General features: G+C 42.9%; 1 protein-coding gene across 1 annotated transcript in view; it reads left to right on the top strand.

The window, feature by feature from the left end:
- Nucleotides 1-316: 316 nt before the first annotated feature.
- PPIL2 (peptidylprolyl isomerase (cyclophilin)-like 2) overlaps nucleotides 317-25,989 on the top strand; it is a gene marked incomplete at its 5' end in the record, with an annotated part of 68,688 nt that continues 43,015 nt past the window's right edge. The window contains 6 exons of the mRNA XM_009876363.1: nucleotides 317-362; nucleotides 1,254-1,316; nucleotides 1,476-1,527; nucleotides 14,963-15,014; nucleotides 17,192-17,283; nucleotides 19,049-19,138. Coding sequence (XP_009874665.1) covers nucleotides 317-362; nucleotides 1,254-1,316; nucleotides 1,476-1,527; nucleotides 14,963-15,014; nucleotides 17,192-17,283; nucleotides 19,049-19,138 — 395 coding nt within the window. The remainder of the gene's footprint in view (nucleotides 363-1,253; nucleotides 1,317-1,475; nucleotides 1,528-14,962; nucleotides 15,015-17,191; nucleotides 17,284-19,048; nucleotides 19,139-25,989) is intronic.

Below are 25,989 nucleotides of genomic sequence, written 5' to 3'. Positions count from 1 at the left end.
GCTCTCCCCGTCCGCAGCAAGTTCTGGGCGTGCTGGGAGCGCAGAGCTTGATCATCGGACGTAAACTCAAGGCTGCTCGTCTGTCAGAGCTCTGTTTTGTTGAGTTTGGGGTTTTTTTTCCCGAATTATTTCGGTTGAGGGGTGTGCCTGTGCCCTGCAGGAGAAATCTGATGTTAATTACGGTTTTGCGCGGTTTAGTGTATTTGTCATCTGTAAATTGCCCCCACAAACACAGCAAACTGCGACTTTCAAATGTTTCTTTGCTGCCTACGTTACCTATTTATAAAATTCTGTCGTGTATTTTTTCTGTAAACAGACCTTCCACGAACTAATTTTAGACGTTTATCATTTGATCACTGCAGGTAAGATAATAACTCTACATTGTTATTATTATTATTGTAAATGATGCGTTTATTTATAAGGCTGTTGACATTGAACTAATACTGATGCTCTTCCTAGGTAGTTACTTTCATTGACTTTTAAGAACGGTACAATATCTGTAGTTTCCATGATTAGTGCCTGCAGAGATTGGAGCTGGTGGCTAAAAGAATACATGAGCAATAAAATAGTTCAGGATAATTATCATATACGTTCCAGTCTTCAAATCTGTGTAATTGGGGCTTGAATCTACTTTTCCCTGTTTGTAATATTCTTGGTCAATCACTTGTCTTTCTGAGGCAATGATTAGGTAGAATGAATGAATATTTATGCTGGTTTTTTGTGTTCAGAGTTTACTGCTTGAAGTGCTGGAGTGAAGGAGGGGAGTTAGTAAAGGTGGGTTAGAAATCCTGTGTTAAGTTGAATAGTTCAAGAAGTTACCATCCGCATCTACAAACTACTTCTGACTGTCTAAAAGCTGGCTGCACTACGGAAGGATCTAGCAGGGGCTGCTGAATAGGATTGCCAGTTACTCCCTAGCCTGTTTCAGTGCAAAGACAGTGAGTATTTCTGCTTGAACCCTGCTTTGTGCAGGTGGGACCCACCATGGCAGTGGAAGTGGGCTGGGGAGTGTTGCAGCATCCTGTGGCTCTATGGCTGTGAGTGCTGGCAGCCACATGTTGCTGAACTGCTCCAGTTCCTTTCATGGGTTTTGTTGTTAACCGAGTTTGTGTAGAATCAGGTAGTGGATATTGGCAGCCACTCATTGATATAGAATTGCTTTAACGTGCAAGTGTGTCAGCAAAATGTTATTTGCCTCTGTCGTCAGGATTTCTGACCGATTTTGCTGAAGAGATTGTGTACCTTTTTCCTAGTTTGTCGCTGCAGCCATTTGAATACCCAGTTTGCACACCAGATGGGACAGTCTTTGACATACTGTAAGTTCCTGTTTGTACTTAACTTTATTTTTGTTGCTGAACTGGTTACATCTGTGTAATCATAATTTCATCTTAGTGAGTTGGCAAAAATAATTATGCCCATCCGTTGAGGCTTCTGATGGTGCTTGTCACTTACTGCTTTATCCCTTCTCTTTCCAGGAGCATTGTTCCTTGGATAAAGAAATATGGAACCAATCCAATCACAGGAGAAGTAAGTAATGACGGCTCTATTCACGTGATGTCTTTGCTTTCCCTATGCTCAATTTCCTATATAATGTGTGGGAGAAACAAAAATGCCTTAACGAAGGCAAAAGTTGAATGGGAGTGCTATTTTGCAGTATGGTACTTGCGAGATAGGCTTTGCTGAAATTACTAGGGTTTTCTTTTTAGCTAGAAAAAAAAGACCTTCTGGATTTGAGATCTGATATCACTCAGTGTCATCCTGCTAGTGATCTTTGTAGTAGAAAATAATCAGCCTCGGACTGTCTGTGTAGAAGAAAAAGGACAGCATTATATATATATTTTTTTCCCCTATTATTATTTTTTGCAATGGATTGTAAATCGTATGGCGGAGGAAACGTGCAGTTCATTTATATAAACTTCCAAGGTATCTTTGCCTTTCTTATGGGTGTGGAATAAGTAAAATCTGTATAGATGGAAGTATGAGCTCTCTTGTTACTGCTAGTGATGCCCAGAAAGCCTGACTGGTCCCTGACAGAAAAGGCTCCGTACTGCCGCCTCAGGTAAGCACAATTCTGGTCCTTACAGGGCAGAGGACTGGCAAGATCACCTCCCCATCCGTGATTGAACTTGCAGTGATGTTTCCTGACCAAAAGGCTGTTTGGCTTTGTGCAGGTTAAGGAGATTAATAGATGATATAAATGGTAAACTTAAGCAGCAAAATCTTGTGACCTGCTGCTGTCCTGATAGTTCGTTGTGAGACTGGGATTTCACCAGCACCTTGGTAATTTTTCTCCACCCTTTTCTGCTTGAACAGTAATTATGAAGGGATTGCTTTCTGTAGTAGTGTGAAGTTGTAAAGCACCAGATAAATACAAAGTACTGGAAGTATTTCCGTGAGGAAATACTATTTTTGTGCTGTGTTGAAAGAGAGTGCATTGTTCGTGAGAGCATAAAGGAAAATTTTAAACAGAAATCCTTGCTAGAGCTGCTGAAATTTGTCTTTTCCGTCAGTAAGTGCAGTTACTTTCCCGAGCATTAGGTGGCAGCCATTGCACAGGATTGTTCGTTGGTTTGCAGGTGGCTCGATGGTATGAGATTCCTTTTAAACATCTTGTGTTTGATTAAAGATTTTCCCAGCAGACAGATACGAGGAAAAGCTAAATATAGGTGCAGCATTCCAAGCTCTAAACATGAACAGGTTGTTTGAGACTCAATATTTTCGGTTAAAGCAAACCACAGGTGTGTTTGTGCGATGGAGAGATGATTGAAGGTCTTTCTTCAAACATGAGGAGGCTAATGTACTGTTGAGAGGGAATGGAATTACAGTTATTTCATTTGTTTTTGCCAGCTTCCCACCACTTTTCTGGTCTGTGCAAAAAAATGGGAGTGTGTTAGGAGTTTTGGGATGTTGCCAGGTATTTTTTCCACACAGAACAGTTCCGTGACACTTGTTCTCGTTGCAGACTATAAAGCATGATGTGGTTGAAAAGGTACTTGGGGTTGACTTCAGGTAAATGCTAAGCAAGAAATGTGATGTATGTAGTGGCCTTGTGCGACTCCGAGAAAGGGAGATTGTGCAGAATGTACCTGGTGAACCATAAATGCTCAGATAAATTCTGACTTTGAGATATGTCAATTTACTCAGACTTTTGCCTCTGTAGTTGATCAGCAGGACACCTCCAGCTCTCCTCAGCACGCAGCCCCTTTTATTCTATATTGTTCTGTTTGGGAGCCCTTTCTTCTTGCCTTTTATCAGCGGTGGACTTGAGCTGTACAGCTCTGTCCTTCACAGGACAAAAGTGTTCCAGAGCCCTTGGGAGAAAAAGGAGATGTTTGCTTTGCAGAGCAGCACACAGCCCTGTTGAATCCAGCCTTGTGGAGCTCTAGGTTGAAGAGTGGGTTGAAGGAAGCGTCCTAGTGCAGCCTTTGTTTCACAGAGGGGCTAGCTCTGCTTTTTGGAAGAGGAGGATGGTGTTGAGCCGGAAGGGGATGGGTGTGCTGGGACAAGGTAGGGTAGGTTGCAGGAGGAGTCAGTGAGTTGAGCTTGTGCAACTCTAGACTGTATTGCTCTCAGTTGAACCTGTCCTTGTGTGTGCGCCTTCTGTTACTCGTACCGCTTGCTCCTTGGGGAAGCCAGAAAATATTTGCTGTAACGAGTTGGTGACTTACAGAAAGTCGAGACTCCAAGTTTGTTTAAGAAGGAGCTGGGCCAGCTCACCTGCAGTGCCGTGTTCTGCACCGTGATTGTGGAGTTCCTTTGCACAGATGGGTGATTTGTCACTGGTGATGAGGCTCTGGAGAATTTTACCGTTTCTTTTGTTCTGAAGTCAAAAATGGTTATGAAATCCTTTGTGGCTTGTGCTTGTGTCGTTACAATTTGCTACAGCTCAAACCCTTCGGAGAAGTGAGTAGGCTACTTGGAAATAGCAGCGTTAGTGGTGCACTCCTGGCACTTGCTAACTCTGTTTAGCTGTCTTATTCCTGAAGTGGACCCCTCGGTGGAGAGCTGGAGAGCCTTGCAATCCGTGAGAGATTTGTCTTGGCTGTGCTCCCAGGGGTAGGACCGTGCTAGTCTTATTAATTGGATGTTTGTGAACTGATCTACAAGTGACTTCTCTGATGATTCTGAGGCCTAAGCTATTGGACCAGCCTTCCTTTCTAAATAAATTTTGCAATTCCGAGGTCACAGTTATTCTTTAGTATGCTTAAAATTTTATTTTTTTTTTGCTTTCCTTCCTTATACTTCCTCATGGTTTGTGGTCTATTTTTCTTGCTTTTCCGAACGTTCTCCCAAGGTGCAGCATGGACACCAGTATCTGTTTAGGAGAAATAAATCACCATTGGCCTTTGTCTAGAGTTTCCTATGAGATACTCCAGCAAGCAGCTTTAGGTTTCTTTTTTTCCTCTTTTTAGTAACACTTTGTGGTAAAAAATGCTTCTTTTACTACATCAATAATTTTGCAAGAAACAGTGCATCTCTTGCAGCTGAACTACAGCCTGTCAGATGGCATTGGCTCACTTTTTTTTGTCAGGACACTGCCCTAGCTTGTGTTTACACTAACGTTGCGTAAAATAAAGAGAAACATCATAGTTAGCTCATTCCTTTTTACTGAGAACATTGTTCTGGCTTTTTGGGCTTGCAGATAGCTGCGAGCTTGCCAGAATATTTCATGTAGCAGCAATATGACAGCAGTGACCAGCATGCCTACACAAGTCAGCCAGCTGGGCTCAGGACTGCCTGTTTCCAAGAAATGAGATTGGTCAGAGCATGTCTGGTTTGTTGGAATCTCAAATATGAACAGCTGATGGATCTGCGTGAAGGTAGCAGCGTGCCTTTTGACAGGAATTTCAAGGAAACTGTTCTTTGTTGCATGGGTATGTTATATGTGGGCTGAGCTATTTTTTCTCCTTTGCATTGTAACGTTTCTGACATAAATACCTATTTTTTCACTCTGGTTCAGTACCATTCTAACTGCATGTGGGCAGGCCACGTTATTGTGGTATACTTCAGCTCCATTCAAGACTGTTCTTGAGCAAATACCTCTCTTCTCCTGTCTCAGAAGTAGCAATTGTTCCCTCTTTTCTTTGGGAATTCAGTTCTTTTGGACAGTTGAAGGTCAATTCATCTCTGGTTTGTGCTTCTAAGGCTTCGGTCCAAAGTCAGGTTTGTGACTGTTGTAAGTGCATCTGCTTTTGAGCTCGTACAGAGGGCTCACCTGCGCGAATTGTTTCTACACCGCTCAGAGCAAACTAAAACCCGCAAAGACAATCCTCACGTTAAGGCCACAGGCGGCCGTATGGTTGTTGTGTGTGTGTGCGCCTTGAAGGGCAACAGGGTTCGGCTGGAATAGTTTAGCTGGGGTTTAACAGAGGCCTAAGAGTCGGGCGAAGAGACCTGAAGATGCCGAGCGCTGGACGTCTGAGACCGGGGGTCACGCTTGTGGTCCGAAGGAGGCAGAGCACGGTTTGTGTTGCGCCCTGTCCCATGCAAGGTTAGGATCCAGACTTAGAGGCCAGAGAGAGCTTTTTCTGAAGTGTAGCAAGGTTTTAGCTTCTTACTAGGTTAAACAGGAAGACCTTTGTGAATTCTGAGCACTTTTTTTAAGGATTGGGAAAGCCTTTTGCTTGGGCTGCCTCTGAAGATAACTGAAGAGGAGTCTGGGGCATATAAAGAAGCAGTAGAAGGGAGAACCACTGATGTGCAAAATGAGGACTAACTGTGGAGTTGAAAGGCTCTGATCTCTCCCAGTAGGACATCTGCCTTCTTACAAGAGAGTGAGCTGTACCCGAAGTTATGCTCTGTGAACAAGGTAAATATTTGCTGCTGTTCTCCCGCACTCTCAATCCTGTATTCACCAAATGAAAATGACTTGGGGTGAGATTATGACAAATGCGATCAAATAATCGTGGCAGTGCAGGTGCCTGCCTCGTGCAGTAAAGCCTGTCTGATCCACGCTTTCAAAGCGCCCAGAGACACACGTCTTGTACCTGCAGCACCCGGCAGCAGCGGCAGAGCCCGCAGCGGACACCCACTCACGCCAGCACTGCCCGTGGAGGAGCGTAAACAGCGCCCTTGTTTTGAATCATTTGTTGGAAGTAAGGTTGGTAGGATGATGCTTGCCTGAGTAATTACAGGCACTTTCAAAACCAGTTGCTTCTTACTCTCAAAAGAAAAAATGGCAACCAGATCTGTTATTTCACAACTCGGGAAAGTCATTCTCAAATACATGCCTTAAATAGGTTTATTAGCTGATCGCTCTTCCAAACGCTGGTGGCTATTGTTACTTTGTTTTATTGCGAAAGCGCAGTTTGTGTTCACTTTGCATAGATTTCAGTCATTTTTATATAAATCAGTTTGTGCTCTTGCGATGAGTGAAGCTTGCTGACCAGGTTAATGTAAAGGATATGGAGATTACTTCTTTACCGTGTAGTTTATTAATCCCACTTGAAAAATAAACAACCTTACAGCACTTTTTTTTAAATGCACTAAAGAAGTCTGGCTGTCTAAATAAGGGAAATCCTGCCTGAAGAGGGTGCAGAAGTTAGAGCAAAGGTGAAACTTCCTTAGACATGGAAGTGTTTTTACCCTGTCTGTGTTTTGAAAGCACAGATGCAGAAATAGAAAACTGATAATTGATAATAACTGATAGTTCAGCGGAGAAGTGAACATAAAGAGAAAGGGGGCTTAGGTATTTTTATCTTCTTTCGCAATATTTGGAATAAAGAAACTACAGTGTGTCAGGACTGTAGGAACAGGTGTTAAAGCACCGGTTACACTCCAGCCGAGGCTTTATAGTTCACTGCAAATTGCTCTTGACCTCCGTCAGTCAGTGCAGGGGCCGTGTGTTTCAGGAGTGGGTTCCTGTAAGTGGACTGCGTGAGCTTTTCGCGTTGCTGAGTCAGAGGTGTCGAGATCAAGATCACGAACAAAACGCATCCAACCCTGAGATGAGTCGAACAGATCTCCGGCCTGAACAGGGGAGAGGACAAGTTCGAGTTTCATGTAACCCCCGTTGGCTAAATCAACAACTACAGCTTTTAACTCAGTTCGTGTGGTCCGTGTGGTAATTTACTGCAGATTGCTGCTTTCATTTTGTTATTGCAGGTGTGTTACTAGGTAATGAGCAGCAAATAACGGATGTCATCAGGCAAGGATCTGTGGATTGAAGGTGACCTCTTTCCTGCCAGCGTAGCAGCAGTTGCTGTTGAGATACATCGTCAGGAAAATGTAATAGCTGTAGATAACGTCCAACACGATGCGGTTTCAGGGTGCTCGTCTAGACCTTTCTGCAACATGGTGGTAATACTACCTTAGGATTCTGATGGTCGTCTAAATGTGGCACACTGCAGCAGGAGTCAGATTTTCCGTGTGACTTTTCATCTTTTTCTCTCCAAAAGGTTTCTTCGCTCTTACTGCTTCCAAAGAGATGATGCTTACTCTGAGCATTTTCATTGTTTGTCTAGATACAAAATATTGAGAGGAAAATGCTGTGCAGACTGTTTCCACGTCAGTTTTCTGTATCTGGAGTGCTGGGATTATCTAATTAAGAGCAAGATAGTTTGACCAATTGAGATATTTTTCATTATGTAGGAAAATTCAGGAGTGAGACATACCCCATTTCCACTGTTCTGGTTTGGTTTGGTTTTTTTCCTCAGTATCAGAGCACAGCACCTGAAATCCAAATAGTCTGCTACATTTTCTCCTTGGGGCTGTGGAAATGAACGATTATTTAGATGGATCAGTAACTTCAGGTCTCATTTGGCTGTAGCATAACTCATGAATAAATAAGAATTTTAGTTCTTCTCTAGAGAACTCTTTTCACATACATGTCAGAAGAAGACGGCGCACCTTCAGCTTTGAAATTCAAAGTATATTTCTTAGTTTATCTGATGCAACTCAGTCAAGCGTTTAGATACTGCATAGGTTTAAATGTCAGTTGCCCCCTTTTTTCCCTTTTGTCGAACTTACTCTATTTTTTCCTGCACATTTGAAGTGGAGGAGGGAGGGTTTTTCTTGTTTATTTATAAGAAAATTTCCAGTGGGGGGTGGGAATATGGTTTAGTTCTGGGTGAGTAATAGCTTATTACAGAGCAGAGAACAAAGCTTACAGAAATAAAACCAAGGGAAGCTTTGTTCTTGAAAAATGATTCAGACAAACCCAGCTTAGCTGGTTTTCATGTGTTGCAGAAAGGAAGGGTGAAGTGATCAGGAACAGAAAACGGGAAGATTTTCTGAGGTCTTCGGCTCTCTCACAGTCTGCTCTGTCTTGAGCCAGTGTTTGCTTTCTTCCTGCTGTGACTGTTGAGAGGTTCTTCTGATGTGTTTTTGTCTGATAGATATCTCCTGTAAATTTTGGGGTTGACCAGCTTAGTCTCGTTTGTATTTGTGCCAAAATTGCGCTTCTCTCTGTTAGTGTTTACAGCTGTGTGTTTGGTGGAGAGGAATTTAATGCTTTCTTGACACTTTCTTGTTGAGACTTGTATTTTCCTGTCAGATGTTTTTCATGCCTTTTAAGTTCTCTATACCCTAAATGGTCACAGTGGTCCTTCTCTGCATCTGTTTAGTTTTAATTTATCTTCTTTGGACATAGTTAATCATACACGGTAAATGCTGGGTGAATACCTGGTACAATGGTGGGAATATTTTCTAATCTCATCCTGAAATGCTTTGGTAATACTTGGATATATTGCTCATGATAGCGTAAGATGGAAAACAGTTTCAGTGTGCGTGTGTTGCGATACGAAGGGTGCTTTCAGAATATGGTAATTTGTGGCATTTTGTCTTGTTTGGGTCATTTCAGAAGTAAGTACTTATTTATAAACAAGAGTTAGCCGGGATGAGCAGTGGTTCTTCCCTATTTATTTTTTGGGGTGTTTTTTTTGTTTCCAGTTGAATGTTGCTGCCTGTATTTCTGTGGCCTGTAGCAGCCTTTGGGGCGTGGCTGGTTACAGCCATCATCGTTACGCATCTCTCTCCAGGTGCATTTTTGTCTGGGGAAAGCAGACACAGGCTGCTGCTCAAATGCCTAGAATCCACTTTGAACAAGATGAACTCTTCAATATGCAGCAGCCGAACCATGTCGTCTTACCTCATTTACTTCAGAAATTATTAGCTTTTAGTCAACAGTCTAAATGAGTTAATATTTGACTAGTGACCATAAATTTTCAAGGCCCCTGGATAGAAACATATGAGGCCGTGATTGCTGCCCAGAAAGTTGTGTGTCGTAACTGGAAATGGCCATAAACCACATGGACGTCAAGGGTAGGAAGGTCCTGGTGAGGCTGGTGACCTGGAAGATGACTCCTTTTTTGTTGGGTTTTCTGAAATTTTCACACTCTCTTTGTTACTGATGGACACGTGGGTAGTTGGTTGTTTCTCTTCCCAAGTTGCTTTTTTACCGTAGTGCACCCAGCACCCCTAGGAGTTAGCCTCTAGCTGTCCTAAAAGGGGGATTAATTTTTCAATTCTCCATATCTTTGGGAAACAGTGAGGGTGACGAAGTTGAGATTTGCCCAGCCTCACTGTTCACGTGCTGTATCAAAAGGAGACGTTTAATACCATCCAGTGCCATGAGTCCCTGGCCAAGCTGCTGCGCCTCCTTCCCACCTTCCTGCTGGGGGCTGTGGTGGTGATGGGCAGTGTTGTACCCGGTGAGCCAGCTCTGGACACAGGCAGATCAATGTGTCCAGCATTATTCCTAAGGCCTTACAGCAAAGAAAGTATTTACATCTAGGTTTTACAGACCCAACAGATGGTCTCTTTTTTTCCTTCTCTGTGTTTTGGTGGAAGTGTGCACATTGGATGGGGTTTGTGATCGTGACACTTGAAAAACTAGCAGCTGTGAAACGCTCTAGCCTTAAATGAGATGCAGCAGGAGGTTTCCCACAGATCCTCACTTGCCTATTTTTCACTAAAATTGGAGACTGGCTTTTTGGTTCTCCTGCAAAGCTCTGTTTTCCATGAACCGTGTTGTGTTTGGCTGTGGGTCTCTGGATTGACAGACTTCTGCCTGCATTGAGATTGCAGATTTTATCTTGCACGTGAAACTACACATCTTTTTCTAATGGTAATTTCTGTTAATTCTGTTGCTCTTTGACAGAGTGACATTATTGCGAGTATCTGTGAGCCATGTGTGTTATCAAGCATATCTTTATAATTCTCTGGACAGGGCTTTGGTGACCATATGGTATGAGTTTAATTAAAATTTAAATATGGAAATACAGTGGTCTGGAAGCGGGTAATGAAGGATCTTTTGTGTCCATTTCCATACCAGTTCAGTAACGGATAAAAGCTGCAGTTAAACAGCAGCTTCATCCAAGAATGTGAATTGAAGGTGTCTTTTTCGCATTTGGTAAAAAGTCGTCCACGTGATAAATACCGAGCTGAGTAGAAATGATACCTCGAATCATGAGACTGTTCTGGCCTCTTGACTGCTGACCCCAAATTATTCTCAAAATATTACATAAAGATAGCTTATCTTGTTAAAACAGTGCTGCTCTTTTCAGTCACATGCCCATAATGTATAGACTTGTTGAGGATTTCCATTGCCTTTTATCGTCGTAAAATGAATTTACAAGATCTGAAATACATAACATTATACATGGAGTTATTCCAATACTATTAATTCAGTTCGTATCCCCATATTCCTTGAAGGTTTTACAGCAGGGAAAATGGAAAGGTGGCTGCTTAAAATGTGAAGTCATGTGCAAATAATATCAGACCTCATCTTAAAAGGAACCGGGGAATTTAATACTAAACTAATTTACTATTGTTAATCTAAATTTGGTACTTGGTAGGCAACACTGTGTTTCAATATTAGCATTTGGTTTGGCTTTCTCTTCTGTTCGAGGTGACCTTTTGGTGGGATGAGCAGGTACCCAAGGGCCACGCCAGCGCTGGATGGTTTCGCCCTCTTGTTGTCAACCAGTTCAGACGTGGCACATTGATTTTTCCCCCCGATACCTTTGCTGGGTTGTTGTGTGTTTCTGCCAGAGGCCGTTCAGAAAGGTATCCGATCCCCAAATGCTGAACATTTTAACGCTGATTCAATGACTGTTGATAGAGTGCAAAAGTCTGTATTTACTAAATACAAGTCTTGCTGCACGTCACCAACTTATCCCGTGTGTGGGTAGCAAAGGAATCAAACGAGCCCATTTTGATTGCTTTTCGGGCTGGGCCGTGTCCAACAGGGTCGGAGCCTCATTAACAACAAGAACAGGCAGCCACAGACCAAAGGGATGCAGAGAGTGTCACTAATTGATGCGCGGGGATTGTAGGTCGTATCTTCACGAGACACCCAGCGCTGACAGAGGCTGGTTTAATTCGAAACAATCGGCGTGCTTCGTCTGCGAGCTGCCACAGTGCCCCACTGACCTACGCGCCGTAGTAACCTCTGCTTTGGGTATTGATAAAGGCTGCTGCCCTTCGGGAGCCCGCAGGAGCCGGGGCTGTCGGCTGACAGATGCGAGCGCGCGGGGCGGTGGGGCTTCTCGCTGCTGCAAGGAAGTAGGTCATGGCCAAAAGTAGCCTTGGCTGCCTTGGTGGAAGTGTGCCTGCGAGAGAGGAGTCAGCTGAGAGAGGAGCTTGCACAGTTTCTGCGTTTGGTTTTTCAGCCGTTCCTCGCTGTGGAGCAGCTGGCACTGTGTGCCGTGAAATGCGTCTGCTTTCCAGTATCCCTGCATAAAATATTTTTAGAAGTGACTATGCGGCTCTTATTTGTGCTTAGGGAAAGTGACAGATGCTTGTGGCCTTTCATTTTCGTTAGGAATTTAGAATTTTAATTAGATCAAGTGTTTTTAATAAACAGTGTTTTTTCCTTGTTTTCTTCGCTAGAGATTGGCTGAAGCTGGATGGTGTAGGTGTGTGTCGGGGAAACTCAGGTTGGAAACAGTTTTGAACCTGAGCTGTGTATGCGATATTTGAGCTCTCTTAAGCTTTATTATTAATAAGAAATACATAAAAACAAGTACTTTAGCTCATTTTAGGACTCATTCACTCCTGCTGTCTCTTCCCATGGAGGCTGGTGCCTGTTTGCGGCATAATGGTCATTTCCATGGCAACAAACTGTGTGATGGTGCTTGGAAAGCTTTGAGTCTTGATGGAGAATAAATAAAAGCAGATTCACCCACATGCGAGATAATTTGGTTTTCATGTGAAATGAAGAACTTGAGAGGGGAAAAAAGAATTATACAGGTTTCCAATGTCATGTTCAGAGTTTCCAGTGTAACATGTAAGTCTTTTTCAAAACTGGACCCACTGGAAGTCCCAGCATGTGGACTGGACTCCCTCTGTGGCTGCTCCACGTGCAGTTGCCCGGTGCTGCAGCCTGGTCCGGGGCGCTGCGCTGCCACTGTAGGCCAGGACAGTCCTTTGTAACAGATCATTGCCTGGTTTTGCTGTTCTGGTGCTCCAAAGATTTGCTTTGACAACATACTAAATCTCCCTCTTGACTTGCCACGCATTAAAACATGTCAAATCAACTTGGTTTTGAGGTGTTGCCCTAATTATACTTCCCTCACCTATTTTCTCATGTACAACGATTCATTTGTTTCCATCCCTTTTCAGAAATCCATTGCACGAACAGCATCTTTTTATCAGTAGTGGGAGGTTCCCATGTGTTGTGGTGTGGGAGTGCTTGGGCAGGAAGGCGCTGTGAGCTGAGCAGAAGCGCAGGGCGACTCCGAAGGGCAGGAGCTGAGATGCCAAGGTCACTTCTCCAACCCTAGCTCGATCGGAGGCCAGTCTGCAGCAATAAACGTTTATAATGTTCATACAGTAGTTCAGTATAGAGCTCTTGTCCTGGGAGAGGACTCCAGGCAGTGTGTTTCAACTCCTATATGAAAATCACTATTTATTTAGTTTACTTTTGCCATATAAGACTGTAGAAGTGCTGGTCTCAGTGGGCAGCAGCTGCCATCATGAGCAGCTGATAACTGGTGCTGAAAACTAACCTTTTTCCATACTGTGGCAAGGTGTGACCTGAAATACCATACTCGTTCCCTGGGTAGGGAGCAGGAGTCCAAGGACTTGGCAGTGCTTCGAGCAATACATCGTACGTGGACAGATGGAACAGTGTACTGCAGCTTTTGCTGCCTTTACAGTCTGTGCAGCAGTTTTGTCTGTCTTTTCCACTAAATTTCTGTCAAGGTATGAATCTAAATCTTCAGTCATGCTGTTTCTTGGGGAACTGTTTCCATTTTTGTTTAAAGATGATCTGCTCGTATGTTTTGGAGACAGCTTAAGTTTGCCAGGAGGATAATTTAAAGGCCTTCCTTCAAATTATCAATTTTTCCAGTGGTTGTATTTCTAAAGCAGCTTTTTCTGGAGCATAATTTTCGGGCTGTTGCACAACATGTGCACAGATGGATGCTGCTTTGTGTTAATAAGTTGTTTAGGTTGAACAGATCTGTCCAGGATCATATGTTCATTCTGGCAACTCTACTGTTCCCCTACTACTTCTTTGACAATTTTGTTCTTCTAAGAAGATAAATAAATGAATAACACTCTGCATTTGCTCAGTTGTTTCAGAAGATGCAGTTGCCTTGGCTGTCTTTCTTTGTGCCCCAGCAGTGTGCAGACGTTGGGGTTTTGGGGTTCTTTTTGTGAGAATTCACTTAAGGAAGAGCAGCCACACTGGTATTCCGTTGCCTAATTAAATATAACCTGGCCTGGCCTCTTTTTTTTCCCTTCCCATCTTATTCCTACTAGCCCTCATTGCTCTTCTTGCTAATAAATGAGCGTTGCCTTTCTGGCAGCAAATGAGCCTGCCAGTTGGCTGGAAACAGGTTGAGAACTACCTTCCTGTAAATGAATGAGTCCAGCTGTCGTCAGCTGTACTTTCTGAACCAAGAATATGAATTTTGATTAGGCAGAAAAAGCCCACTGATTTAGTTTCTCATGATTTTGTTATCACTCTTTGCCATGATGATTGAACTAGCAGTGTCGGCACCGCGGCTGGCAGATCTCCGCTCGTAGCTGTTTATAAAGAGCTGTCTGGGTTATAAAAACCTCCCTGATCTGTTCAGGTGCGTGTTTTGAGAAAAGAACTGATTGTTTCTTTTAAAAGGCTTGTACCGTGTGTGCTTCGAACAATCGAGTTGGCAGTGAGACTGTCTCTGACAGCTGATACAATCAAAGGGTTTGCTGTGGGTTTTTCATATACCTGAGGTTCTGACTCAGCCTTGCTGTTTGCTGGGCTGGACTTTGTCTCCAGGCGAGTGCTCCCTGACCGTCTCGGTGGGCTGGGTGACCCCAGCCATCGTGAGCCCCAGTGCTTAAGTCGCGTGCTGACGTTGTGAAGTGACGGGCATACGTGGGCCTGCCGCGTCCTGTCCCTGACAGCGCACTGTTATTTTGGGTGTACTCACAGCTTTCGTGTCTTAGGAAAGGCTGCGGGGATGGAGCAGCCTGGTTGTCCCTGAGTGTTTGCCAGCCTCATAGCTCTCTCTCCCCATGTCAGAAAGCCCCTCCGGAGAGAGGGCAGCAGGAAAAGGACATAGACTCTCTTCTGACGAGCCGTGGGAGGGCAGGAGCTGGCTTGGTTTGGGGTGTTCTGCGGTTTCAGAAGAGGTACCGAGCCTGATGGCCAGAATGCTTTGCTGGCTTGCTGACTTTCAGCAGAAGTCCCTTCTGAGTTGTCACTTCTAATCAGCAGCAATGGTCTGTCCCTCTTCGCTTTTCTTGCAGACTCTCCCTGCAGTTTGTGCTGAGGCAGTTGGGCAGCTTCTGGAGCTCGTTCTGACGGGTTAGCGCTGTACTGTCAGACTGCAGTTCTCAGGCTCAGCCAGCCTTGGTTTTGTGAGCTGTGACTTAAATTCCCAGGGTTCGGATGATTCAGATAACGTACAGTGTATTGTTAATAAATTGTGTACTATTAAAATCTTAACAGTGATGTTACAGTTCCTTTTATTTCCATGGTTAGATTCTGTTGTGATTCATTTTTATAATGCTTCATTTTGTCTAGAAACTAGATGCCAAATCACTTATAAAGCTGAATTTTGCTAAAAACAGCGAAGGTAAGTGCAGTAATTTTCTGTGATTTTTTTTTTTTTTTTTTCTTAATGAGTGCTTTAATAAATCCTGGTTTGTCTTACTCATGGTGAAGTTATGTAGTTTGTCTTCTCTATGATGATTTTTTTTTCTTTGAGTAGAATAACTGCTTCTTGTGAGTGACGTGTTTACCTTGAAAGTTCCATTTCTGTTTTTCTTTACACTGGGGAGCTGTAAATTATTCAGCAATTGCATTTTGCTATAGCTGCTATTGCAGTGAGGTACTATCTACCTTAAGGAAAAAATTCAGAAAAGGCTAAATTTATATAATACATTAATTTTTTTCTAACTTGCCTATGGCAGTATTTGCTGTTCACTTGGGTTTGGGCAACTTCTTGTTTATAAAATGAAGTAGACTTAAATGAACACGTGGGATTTTATGAATAGCAGCACACAAGACAGCAGCATTGAGTTTATTTCTGCAGGGTTAAAGGCATAAAGTCTGTAATCTAAGAGAGGATGCTGGGAATGAAAGAGAAGAGTGGAGATGACTTCATCTTTTACAAGACTGATAATGATTTCTTTGAAACAAGAGTGGCAAGGATTAGGTGGGAATAAAACTCTTGAGTGTTTTTCTCCTTATCTTACCAAAGTCTATGGGCAACAAGGTCTTTTCTCAAGCTGATGGATTTTTTTCCACATTTTGTGTTCCATCTGTCTCAAGAGCAGGATGTTAAAAAATGATCAATAGTCACTGTGGGCAAGGTTTTTTAAAGATACTGTGATACTGTTCATAATGCTGGGGTGGAATGACGAGAGCCACACAGTCTGGGAAGCTTTTTCCTTAAAGAGGTGCATGGTGTGTCCTTAACAGATCAAAGGAAAATGCCACAAAAGATGAGAAGTAAAATGTTGCATTTCTGTCTGGCAGCATTTTTTTTTCTTTAAACCACGTAGAATGGTTGCTACATTTGTAGGATCTTTTCTGTTCACACCTGTATGATAAAAAAGTTCTTCAGATATTACAGTTTCTTCCACGTAAAGATCCCTCCTTAGCTGAGTACCTTCTATCCAAACAAACAAGTGTGTGCCCTCAGCTTTTGCTAGTACGAAAACAAGGTGATTTGCTCTTTTTTAATGCAGCTGGAGCGAGGCTTCGTGTTGCACCAGCGTGTTTCTGTGTCCATCCGTTGGGCCGTACCCTTATGGCATTTGCAGAAATCCCTTTCTGAACTTCCTCGTGAGTTTCCGTCCCCTGTGGCAGTGGCTTTCCTTCAGCCCTGGTGGCATTCCCAGGAACAGTCCCCAGCTTTACTTGCAGCTCTGTGCTGGCGGTCAGAGCGCCGGCTCTGGCTGAGCAGTCGGCCGTGGGGACTTGCCTCGCCTGGCTCTGCAGGTGCTGCGAGCAGTCTCTGTTCTGGTCTCCCTGCTGGTTTTCATTTTCAGATGGTAATTAGGAAAAAAAAGAACCAAATAGGCCCAAGCTATTTCAAAAATCTCACCCAAACCCCTAGGACTAGCAAACTGATCAAGTATTAATAACCTGCTTCTAATTGCTTTCTGCTGAGATCATCCAGACATTTTTCTTTTCCCTCGTACGTTGCCTTCCATCAGTCTTCTTGTTGTTGACATGCTTAATATTTATGCTGACCCTCCTGGGAAAATTCACAGCTTGATTAGAGCAGAAGCTGGGCTCCTTATTGAATAACGTGTTCAGATTTTAATGGCATTCTGCTTGCCTCATTCGAATACAAACTGCTCTGCTAAGTGCACGACAGCTGGTGTGAACTTTTTGTAGGATAGAAGCTAAACTTTTGTTCCTGGGAACGACACAGAGCAGTGGGCACGTTACAGAGCACAGGCCTGTGCTTATCAACAGAGCTTTGATAACAGCGGCAGGAATTGTGTCGTGGTACTTCATAGGTGTCAGGGAAGTTGAACAAAGTCCTGGGTTGAGGGACTGAAGGCAGTTGACCTCAAAACTGCTTCTTCATTACTTGCTTTATGATTCTCTTAAGTGTTACTTTTCCTGTCTGGCACTGAAGAATCAAAGCATAGTTAAAACACCATTACATACACACTGAAGTTATACTTTCTACTGAAAATTAATGAAAATATCCTGCACAGAGATATCAGAAGTTAGCTATTTCAAAACTGTCACAGGGACTTTATGCCAAATTTAAACTTTTTTCCCCTCTGTCAGGTAAATACCACTGTCCAGTGCTGTTTACTGTATTCACCAATAACTCCCATATTGTGGCCATCAAGACAACTGGAAATGTGTTTGCGTATGAGGTAGGTTCCCTGTTGCATTTTGTTACTAATATTTTATACTTGATGCCTTTCATTCAAGATCATAAAACGCTGTAGAAAGATAAGTAAACTTTGTTCTTGTTTTACAGCCAGGGAAATTAAAGTACAAGGGGATGAGCTGACTTCACAAGTTGTCCAGCTTTTGCCTTCAAAATATGAACAACTGTAGAATAGGATTTAAAGGATGTTTTCAAAATCTTTCACTAAGTTAATCTGAATGCACTGAATCTTGCAGACCAAAATAAGTAGCTTTTATATGCTCCTCAGCTGAATTGATAGAGAAATTTTCTGTCTTCATTCAGTTACAAAGTCATCACTGAAACACAAATTGCATCATTTCTATTTGTCTCTATGAATAAAAAAAGAACATTTTAACTGGAATCAGGGACAGGGCAGAGAGAATGCCTTAATGGATGCTTGAACTGCGTTTTTCTTTTGTGAATGTTTGTGTGAACCAACATGAAAATGGACTTTTAGTTGTGACTTGTTTGTATAATCCGTACTGTAAAAGCAAGGTTTATTTATTTTTCCGTAGCAAATAAATTCTTCAATTAATGGATCCATATCCAGGGTTGTAAAATGTCTCGACACTGAAACATCTACTTTTTGAAATCTGTTAATGGCAAATTCCGGTAGGACTTCAGATACTGAAAGAGGAACAGGCTGAAACCATTGCAATCAAGGAAAAGGCTGGATTCATCATGGTTTTGCTCTGTTGTAGTTGAACTGTCTTCATTCCAACTGAGAGAGCAGTCAAGATTGGGATGAAATAGAAAGTATTTTCTGTTCCTTCTGGAAGCGTGATGCTTTAATTGCTGTGGTTAAAAGGCAAGAATAAGGTTAAGAGTGGTCCTTGTTCAGTGCTTGTCAATATTGTGAAGTATCGCTCAATTTGCTACGATTTATAATACCAGGCTCCCTAAAGAAGCTGTGCCAAGAGCATCTGTTTCTTGCGTGGTGTACTGCTCGTGCAGTAGCATTTATTGCTTTATTGTGGGCATAGAATTAATTTACAGACTTCTGGAGGTACTAGAGAAATATTAACCACTTCCATCTGAGGACAACAGAGGACCTGTGGGAGAATGAGACAAATCCATTTGTTTTGCAGGCAGACAGCCACAGTTGTCTCTATGCTGTATTTATTCCACATTCGTTCTCACTATGGAATAGCACACCGTGGCTTTGTTGAGCAGCATCTGATTTTCGGAGATGCCCAGAAGTGTTGCTGGGGGCGAGGTGCAGCACTCGGGGTGGGCAGCGTCTGATGGGCTGGTGAGCTCTGCCCATGCCTGAGCTGGCCCGGGACACATGAGTCTCCCCGAGGGGTGCTGGCAGTGCGGGAGGTACAGACCTCTTGTTAAAGCTCCCTGTCTTACGCCATCTCCAAAATATTTAACTTTGAAAACTACAAGCAAGATTTTTTTTTATTTTGGCAGTGCTGTTATGGTGAATATGGTTAAAATCATGTGCGTGACTGTGGAATGGAGACTATAAGGTTGTTTGGGTTTTTTGGTTGATATTTGGGTTTTTTTAAACCAAACTACAAGTTTCATCGGGATAAAAGGCAAAAACTTCTCGTCTGTTACAGCACACAATGAAAATATTGCAGCTGCTAGTTGAGAATGAAGGGTGAAATTGTCTTTATCATTTGCACTTTAAGTTTTTTATTGGTATCATGTATTTACTTGTAATATTTACACATTAAAACCCCAATTTTTAATACCTGTGTCTTTTACCTGGCTCTTAGGCAGTTGAGCAGCTGAACATAAAACCAAAGAGCTACAAGGATCTTTTGACAGACGAGCCCTTCACTCGGCAAGACATTGTGACGCTGCAGGTAAACTTCTCTGTTACATGTCTTACTCTACGCCTTCTTTGCAGAGGTTGAAATGTTGCTTTGTACACCATTAGAATAATTGAACAGAGAAATATTGTCTGGTGCGTGTCTTGAAGATGGGCGGAAGGGGAACTGCTGCATGTTTCTTTGTTATCTGAAGAGCGACAAAGTTGCCGTATAACTTAGAGCCTGACAAATCTCTCCTGTGGCTATCGTGTGCCTTGTAGATAAGCAGATGGTTCACAAGGAGGGAAAAAAAAGGTGCCCAGAAAAAGCCAAGGATGCCTGTAAAAATGTGAATTTTGACAAATGTATTTCTGTTTGCTCACTATCTTGCTGTATCTGACTGAATATAAGATGTGCATAACTGTGAGGTCTAGATATTGAGGTCTAGATAAGATTTTGGAAGTTTTTCTTCTAATCTTACTTGAAAAATTGCTGTGATGCCTCCCAGTTTATTGTGGGACTTAACAGAAGTGCATTGGGAAAAGACTGCGTAGAGGAAAGGTAAAGATGTGTCCAGAATCATCTTCAGCTCCAGACAGCCAACAGTTACCGGGTCTGTATTATCAAAAGAAACAGGGTTTAGAATGTAAAGTATACAAACTTTTAGGAAGTCCACATGTTACACAAAGACTGATGATGCCTAAATGAGTCAAAGCTTCAGAAAAGCATTTTTAACAGAATGTTTCTCTAAATGTAGAGTGAAAGAAGCAGCAAACCAGAGGATTTTGTTTAATGCTTGCTTAGACTTTAGTTTCTTCCTAATAGATACCAATGTTGGTCTATTACTGATTTTTAACAGAATTAAAACACAAGTTAAAACAGCATTGTACATTTGAGGTGTAGTTATGTACAGACAAAGTTTAGTATCAAAAGATCTTAACCTTTTGCTTTGAAGTATGCATTTTTAAGCTTGTGTGTTTTCAAAAGAGGGGAAAAAGATTCAAGGATCACTGTTATTGGAGTCCTGAGTTAGCATGCATCTCATGAGCAGTTAATTGCCACTAACCAAGACTAATGCAGTCTAATTTGAACAGAAAAATATTTTTCGTTTATGTCTAAATTTAAAAGAAATGTATCTGTTCTTCCCTACTCCCCAGTGCTGAACAGAATGTTAATAAATATTTTTCCTGTATTCCTTTGGGCTTATGGCTGTTCAAGCTAACACAACAGAGTAAGATGATTTTAATCAAATGGAAGGAAAACCCGTAGCTTTTTCAGATTGAAAGCTCCCAACAGTGTTATTTGAATGTAACTGCATGGTTGCTAATGGCTTTGGTGCATTAAAAAAAGACAACATGAGTGACTAAAATTGTTACTGTGTATCAGTATGGAAAATCAAATTATTTTTAACAAATAATTGAAATGTGCAATCCTTTAAAAATATTTTGGTGTGTTTTGTAGGTTTGGAATTGAATGTATGTATAGAGTGTGTTCCTGTTACATGCCTAGATTTGGTTTTGCATAGACGCGAACAGGTGCTATAGTCAGTCCCCTGAATCTCAAAATGCAGTAACTAGCAATTTAGGTGTTCCTGTGTGGATTTTTATCAGTATTTTTCACCTTCATTCTGTTCGTGACACGCTGGGTTTCTGTCTTGCTGAGTAGATTGTGGCAGTTGTCCAGTCCCTGGTGCAGTCATCCTGCCCCCTGCACGGGGGTCCCAGCCCTGCAGTGCCTGTACCTCTCTCCCAGCCCTTTAGGATGACGTTTGTAATGTGTGAGTAGGTTTGTTCATCTTAAGGAAACATCTCGTTATGGACTAGTGTTAGCTTTTGTAGTGTCCGATCTTGTGATACACTCTTCTCAAATAAGTTTAGAAATAGCAAAGGAACCCCGTCATGGGACTGGACTGGACTGGAAGAGATTCTGACTCTGAATACTGTTAAGTAGCTACAGTTTGACCCTTCACCCAATTAGATTCTAAATATTATTTTTTTTTCAAAAAAGGATTTTCAACAAACGCACTAAAATGGCTTCAGGCTGTTGAATGAGAAGTCGGGGCTGTTTCATGCACTGCACAGCACCCACTGCCAGCTCGTGGGTGTACCTGCTGCCCTACCTCGGCTGCTTTGTTGAGAGCAGAAAGCAGCCTAAAGCGGAGTGACTAGCCTGGGTACTAAAATTGCTTTTTGTGCACAGTGTGCTTTTGCGTGGCATTCTCTTCATGTAAATCGGCAAACGACAAACCAGTGTCCCCTGTGCAAGCTCTCTTGTTGACAGCACCGCAGGCAGCGTGGTGGCTTCCCACTGCCAAGCTTTACCACCCGTGGCTTTGTTTCTCAGCCAGAGTTCATGACTGCAATCTGTTGTGTTCCAGTTTGCGCATCTAGAGCTCTATCCCAAATCCCACTTCTCTTAAACACCTTGCGGTTCTGTGTTGAAATCTGTCACTGTGGTTTTTCCCATTCCCCATGTAAATTGAGTACTGCGGTATCTGAGAGTGAGTTGGTAACACTCCCTGACCCTGCTGTTTGGCAAAAAGGTAGATATAAAGGAAGTTGCTATAAAAAAACTTTCTTTGCTTTGTAACTAACAGCTGAATAGGACTGTCTGTAGTAGCTGTGTTTAGCAATGGAAAATGGTATTTCCACAGGCTGACTCTGAATATCATAGGAAGCAGATGGGATACCTGTGTTTAGCAATGAAGTACCACATGATAAATGGAAATTTTGAATAATGTGTGTTACAGATCGTTAGTATGATCACATTTTTCCTTACTGATACATAAAGGGCAATCCTACAGCTGCTAGTGGTGTTCATTTACCCAGAATAGCAGCTGACCTCAAACTTGACCTCTCCATCCTAATGTATATAATTAAACCCAAAAATTTAAAAATTTGCTCTTTCCAGAAGAGAGAGAATTGTGTAAAATTCTTTGTTCTGTTCTTGGTGCTAAGCTTTATTCAAACACTGATCATAATCCATCCCCATTACCTTTCCTGGTGACCATCCTCTCAGCTGGTCACTTTTATTTTAGTGCTAGTTATTTGTGCCCTATTTTTAAGTTTACTTGTTAGAAATTACAAATTATTTTGGGTCTGGAACTAAGAAAAGCAAAATTACAACTTCAGTTGTTAATAATACTATTTTAGATATATGATATGCTTCCTGCACTTACATATAGAGAAACTGTTATTTTCCCTGTTGAAATGCAAATGTCATGAGGTAAAGCATGACGTTTTTTTGTCCACATATGGCAGTATTATTCAGCCTCTCAAGCCAGGAGGTCAAGAATAGTATCATATCCTGGTGTGCAAGATACGGTACCAAAACTGGAATGTAGTTATTCAGGAAGAAGATGTAATGGATTCTGGTTTAATACCTTGCTGATAACAACAGGAATACACATGACATTATTCCATATGAAACCCTTCCTAGACACCGGCAGTGTTTGTAAGACTGAATTTTGTTAGACTGTAGCTATTTACCCTCATGTTGAAATTTCCTTTTCTTAGCTGTGTGATTGTACCACAAACCAAAGTCAAGCTTTCCATCTTCTAGAGTGCAGGTGTTACCTTTTTCCAAGTTTATCATTATTTCAGATAATTTTTCTCTCAACTCGTACATATTTCTTCTAAATGGAATATTGCTGTTGTATTTTGTCTGTGTTTCTCATAACTAAACCCACTTGTATTCTTTCACCTTGAAAGATGATTACCTCAGTCTGACAGCAAATGTCATGAATATCCTGCCAGCTGACAGACAGCCTAAGAGCTTCAAGATTTATTCGTTATACTTGATGGATAAGGCGCGATGTAAAGCACGCGGAGATCTGTGGGGACAGGGCACCTGTAACAGGAAGGCTGGTGGTGTTGAAGCTTGTTTGCAGTGCTCTTACTTCCCTTTTCTGCTTCCCATTCTGGTACCTTGCCGTGCATTGGGTCATTTTGCAATTGTTCTGAAGGTAGGATTTGATGTAGCTTTGAAAGAGTTTTGACTTAATCAGATTTCAGAACTAGGTGATTCTTTCAGTCCTATGTTTACAGGTCTTCAGCTAGTTTTCAATCTAAATGTTTAACCTGATTTGAAGTTATCTTCCAAGTAGATTTTCTTGGGGGTGTAATTCAGCGTTAAATCGGAGGATCTGCTGTCCACCACATAATCTTTGTGACAAAAGTCTGGTCAACCGTCTGGTAGAAATTATTATTCATTAGTGTTACTGTAAATTCACTGTGTGTTTCAGTCATACATTTTGTGTGATGATGTGTAACTTAATAGCATTAAGCTTGGTGATAAGTGTACTCTGGATTCCCTTGTGTAAGAGTGGGCAGACTGAAGCAAGCGCCTGCCCCAGCGCAGAAAGGAACCGGGGCAGGTGGTGCTGTGCTGTTGCGGTGGTGGGCTCCAGCAGTCCTGTGGACCTCTTGGCATCGCAACAAGAGGGTCCCGAGTGGAGCAGGGTAAGCACGCTGCAGTGCCCTGCTTTCACATCCCCTTTGGTAGGAAGCGTTCGGAGGAACTAAGAACAATTTCCTCTTTATCCTCCTGTCAATTCTTCATCCTCCACTGTGTCTCTGTTCACAAACCAGAAACCACAGCTCTCAAATTTGTGAAGATACAGCAGAAATTATTCCTGCTCTGGAAGCTCTTAGAAGCTGTTGCTGAGCTGTGTGCCTGCAGGGAGGGGAGATGGCGAGAAGCGTGGCTGCGCTCAACAGCTAAAGCAGAGGCAGAGGTGGTCTGTTCCTCTTCACCTGAAGAATTGCAATAAATCCCCACTACCCTGTTGTGCTGGTGGCAGCAGGCACAGTCCTCTGATGGCAGCCTGCTGAGAGCCTGACCTGGTGGATGCACTCGAACAAATACCTCTGCTTTGCACCAGGGAAATGGAGTGAGGTTCCTGGGAGGGGAAAAAAACAAAAGTCTGTGTAGAATGCAAACAGGTTTGCCACTGTTAAAGGAAAAAAAAGGTTCATAGTGTTAATTTTATTGTTTCTGTATAACCTAATCAGCCGTGGATAAGCCATGGTTCCCGACAAGCTGTTAAACACTATTGGCATCTGTGGCAGGAAGCCTAACTAATGAGCTAAGTCGGAGGTAGCTGAGCTGCACGCTGTTAATTGATATTTCACTCCTCAGCTATGTCTCGTTTGCCTTTTGCGTGACAGAAGGTCAGAGCAGATTTCCTCTCGGTTGTGGGTGAGGGCTCTTTGAGCCCCAATGCGTGTGCAGAGCGGCTGATAAAGAGGTGACGCGCTGGGATGCAGTCGGCGTGTGGAGGTAACAGTCCTGAGGTTAATCAGGGGTGCGGTATGGCCGACCAGATGGTGAGAGGAGTCAGGCCTCAAAGAAATTGCACAGTCTGAAACTGCGCTGGTGTTAACCTGTTTTTAAGGGGTTGTGTGTATGGTGCTTAAGGTTAACAGAGCTTAAGCTGTTTCCCTAAGTAGGTGAAACCCGTAGGAAAAAAACAGGTGGAATAGAGCTTGAGATTGTTTTAAGAGCTCAGCTTTCAGAAAAACATTAAATATGAGGGTTTTAATAGTCATGATAGTTATCAACCCTTTGAAGTCTGTGTCTGTGCTAGTAATTTGATAAACTATAGTTTATGGTTAGTAACCATAATAGGAAAAACCCTGAGAATGCTACCCGTGGTAATTTGAATACATATTTTTAAACATGCTAAGACAAACAAAAGTAGGCCCATTTAGTCTTCATCGTTCATATTCCTTTCTGGTTTCTGTGCACTTACACAGAACTTACTTCTTTAGGCCTTTGGGCTCTAGGCCTTAGTCTAGGAGCATCCCTGTGTGTCCAGCCTTTCTCTGACGAGGAGAGGTCACCAGCTCCTTAGAGGTCCAGGCTTTGACAGCGCGGGTACGGCTGTCTGCCCGTCCCCGGGGTGTCTTGATCAGACTGCCCTGACTCTGTGCCCGATAACTGTCATGGCTGTACTGAGAGGAGCTTGGCAGGCTAATTATTAGTAATGTCCTGCTTTGAGCTAAACAGAACCAATTCTGGTCAGTGACTTTTGCTTCCCAGTTCAGTCTCTTCTAAAAGGCTGCCCTGTCTGAGGTCAGCAGCGTGTTTCTGCAGTGTCTGCTGCGAGCAGTGGTAACGCCTGGTGTTCGCAGTCACTGCCTGGGACTGGGATGCAGAAAGGCTCTGGCTGATCCTTGTTCTGGTAGTGCCCAAGGCCACTGCTGGCTCCTGTGTGCCACGCTGGGGTGCCGGGTAGTAAGAGGGTCACAGGGAAGTAAAAGGTGGCACCTCCAGGGAGTTAACAGGCAGGACAGGTGATTAATGAGTGTTCCATTCCATATATGTCATACATGGTATAAAACTGAGAGTTTAAGTCTCTTTCTCTCTTTGCTGCAATGACCAGTGTCCAGGGAGGACTCCGTCCGATCTTCTGCCTTTGATCCTGAGCTCCTGACTCCAGCTCCCCTCTGCCGCGGAGCCTGGGCCTGCCCTGGTGCCGCCTGCCCTGCAGCGTCACTGGGGTTTGCTCTCGGCTGGGACTCGGGTTCGATATTGGACCTATAGACATTTGTGGTCTCTTTCTCTCTTTGCTGCAATGACCAGTGTCCAGGGAGGACTCCGTCCGATCTTCTGCCTTTGATCCTGAGCTCCTGACTCCAGCTCCCCTCTGCCGCGGAGCCTGGGCCTGCCCTGGTGCCGCCTGCCCTGCAGCGTCACTGGGGTTTGCTCTCGGCTGGGACTCGGGTTCGATATTGGACCTATAGACATTTGTGTATAGTTCACTGGTTTTATTATTTCCTTATTAGTTCTTTTATTATTGTTTTATTAAAGCTGTTTTAGTTTTCTTTTACAATCCGTAAGTTTCTCTGCCTTGTGCCTGTTTCCTTCCCGTTTGGGGCAGGAGAGAAGATTAGAGAGTGTCT

The sequence above is a fragment of the Apaloderma vittatum genome, unplaced genomic scaffold, assembly GCF_000703405.1.
Source record: "Apaloderma vittatum isolate BGI_N311 unplaced genomic scaffold, ASM70340v1 scaffold12639, whole genome shotgun sequence".
NCBI classification, from domain to species: Eukaryota; Metazoa; Chordata; class Aves; order Trogoniformes; family Trogonidae; genus Apaloderma; species Apaloderma vittatum.
The sequence above is the reverse complement of the archived record's forward strand: the minus strand, read 5'-3'. Positions and strand labels throughout refer to the sequence as shown.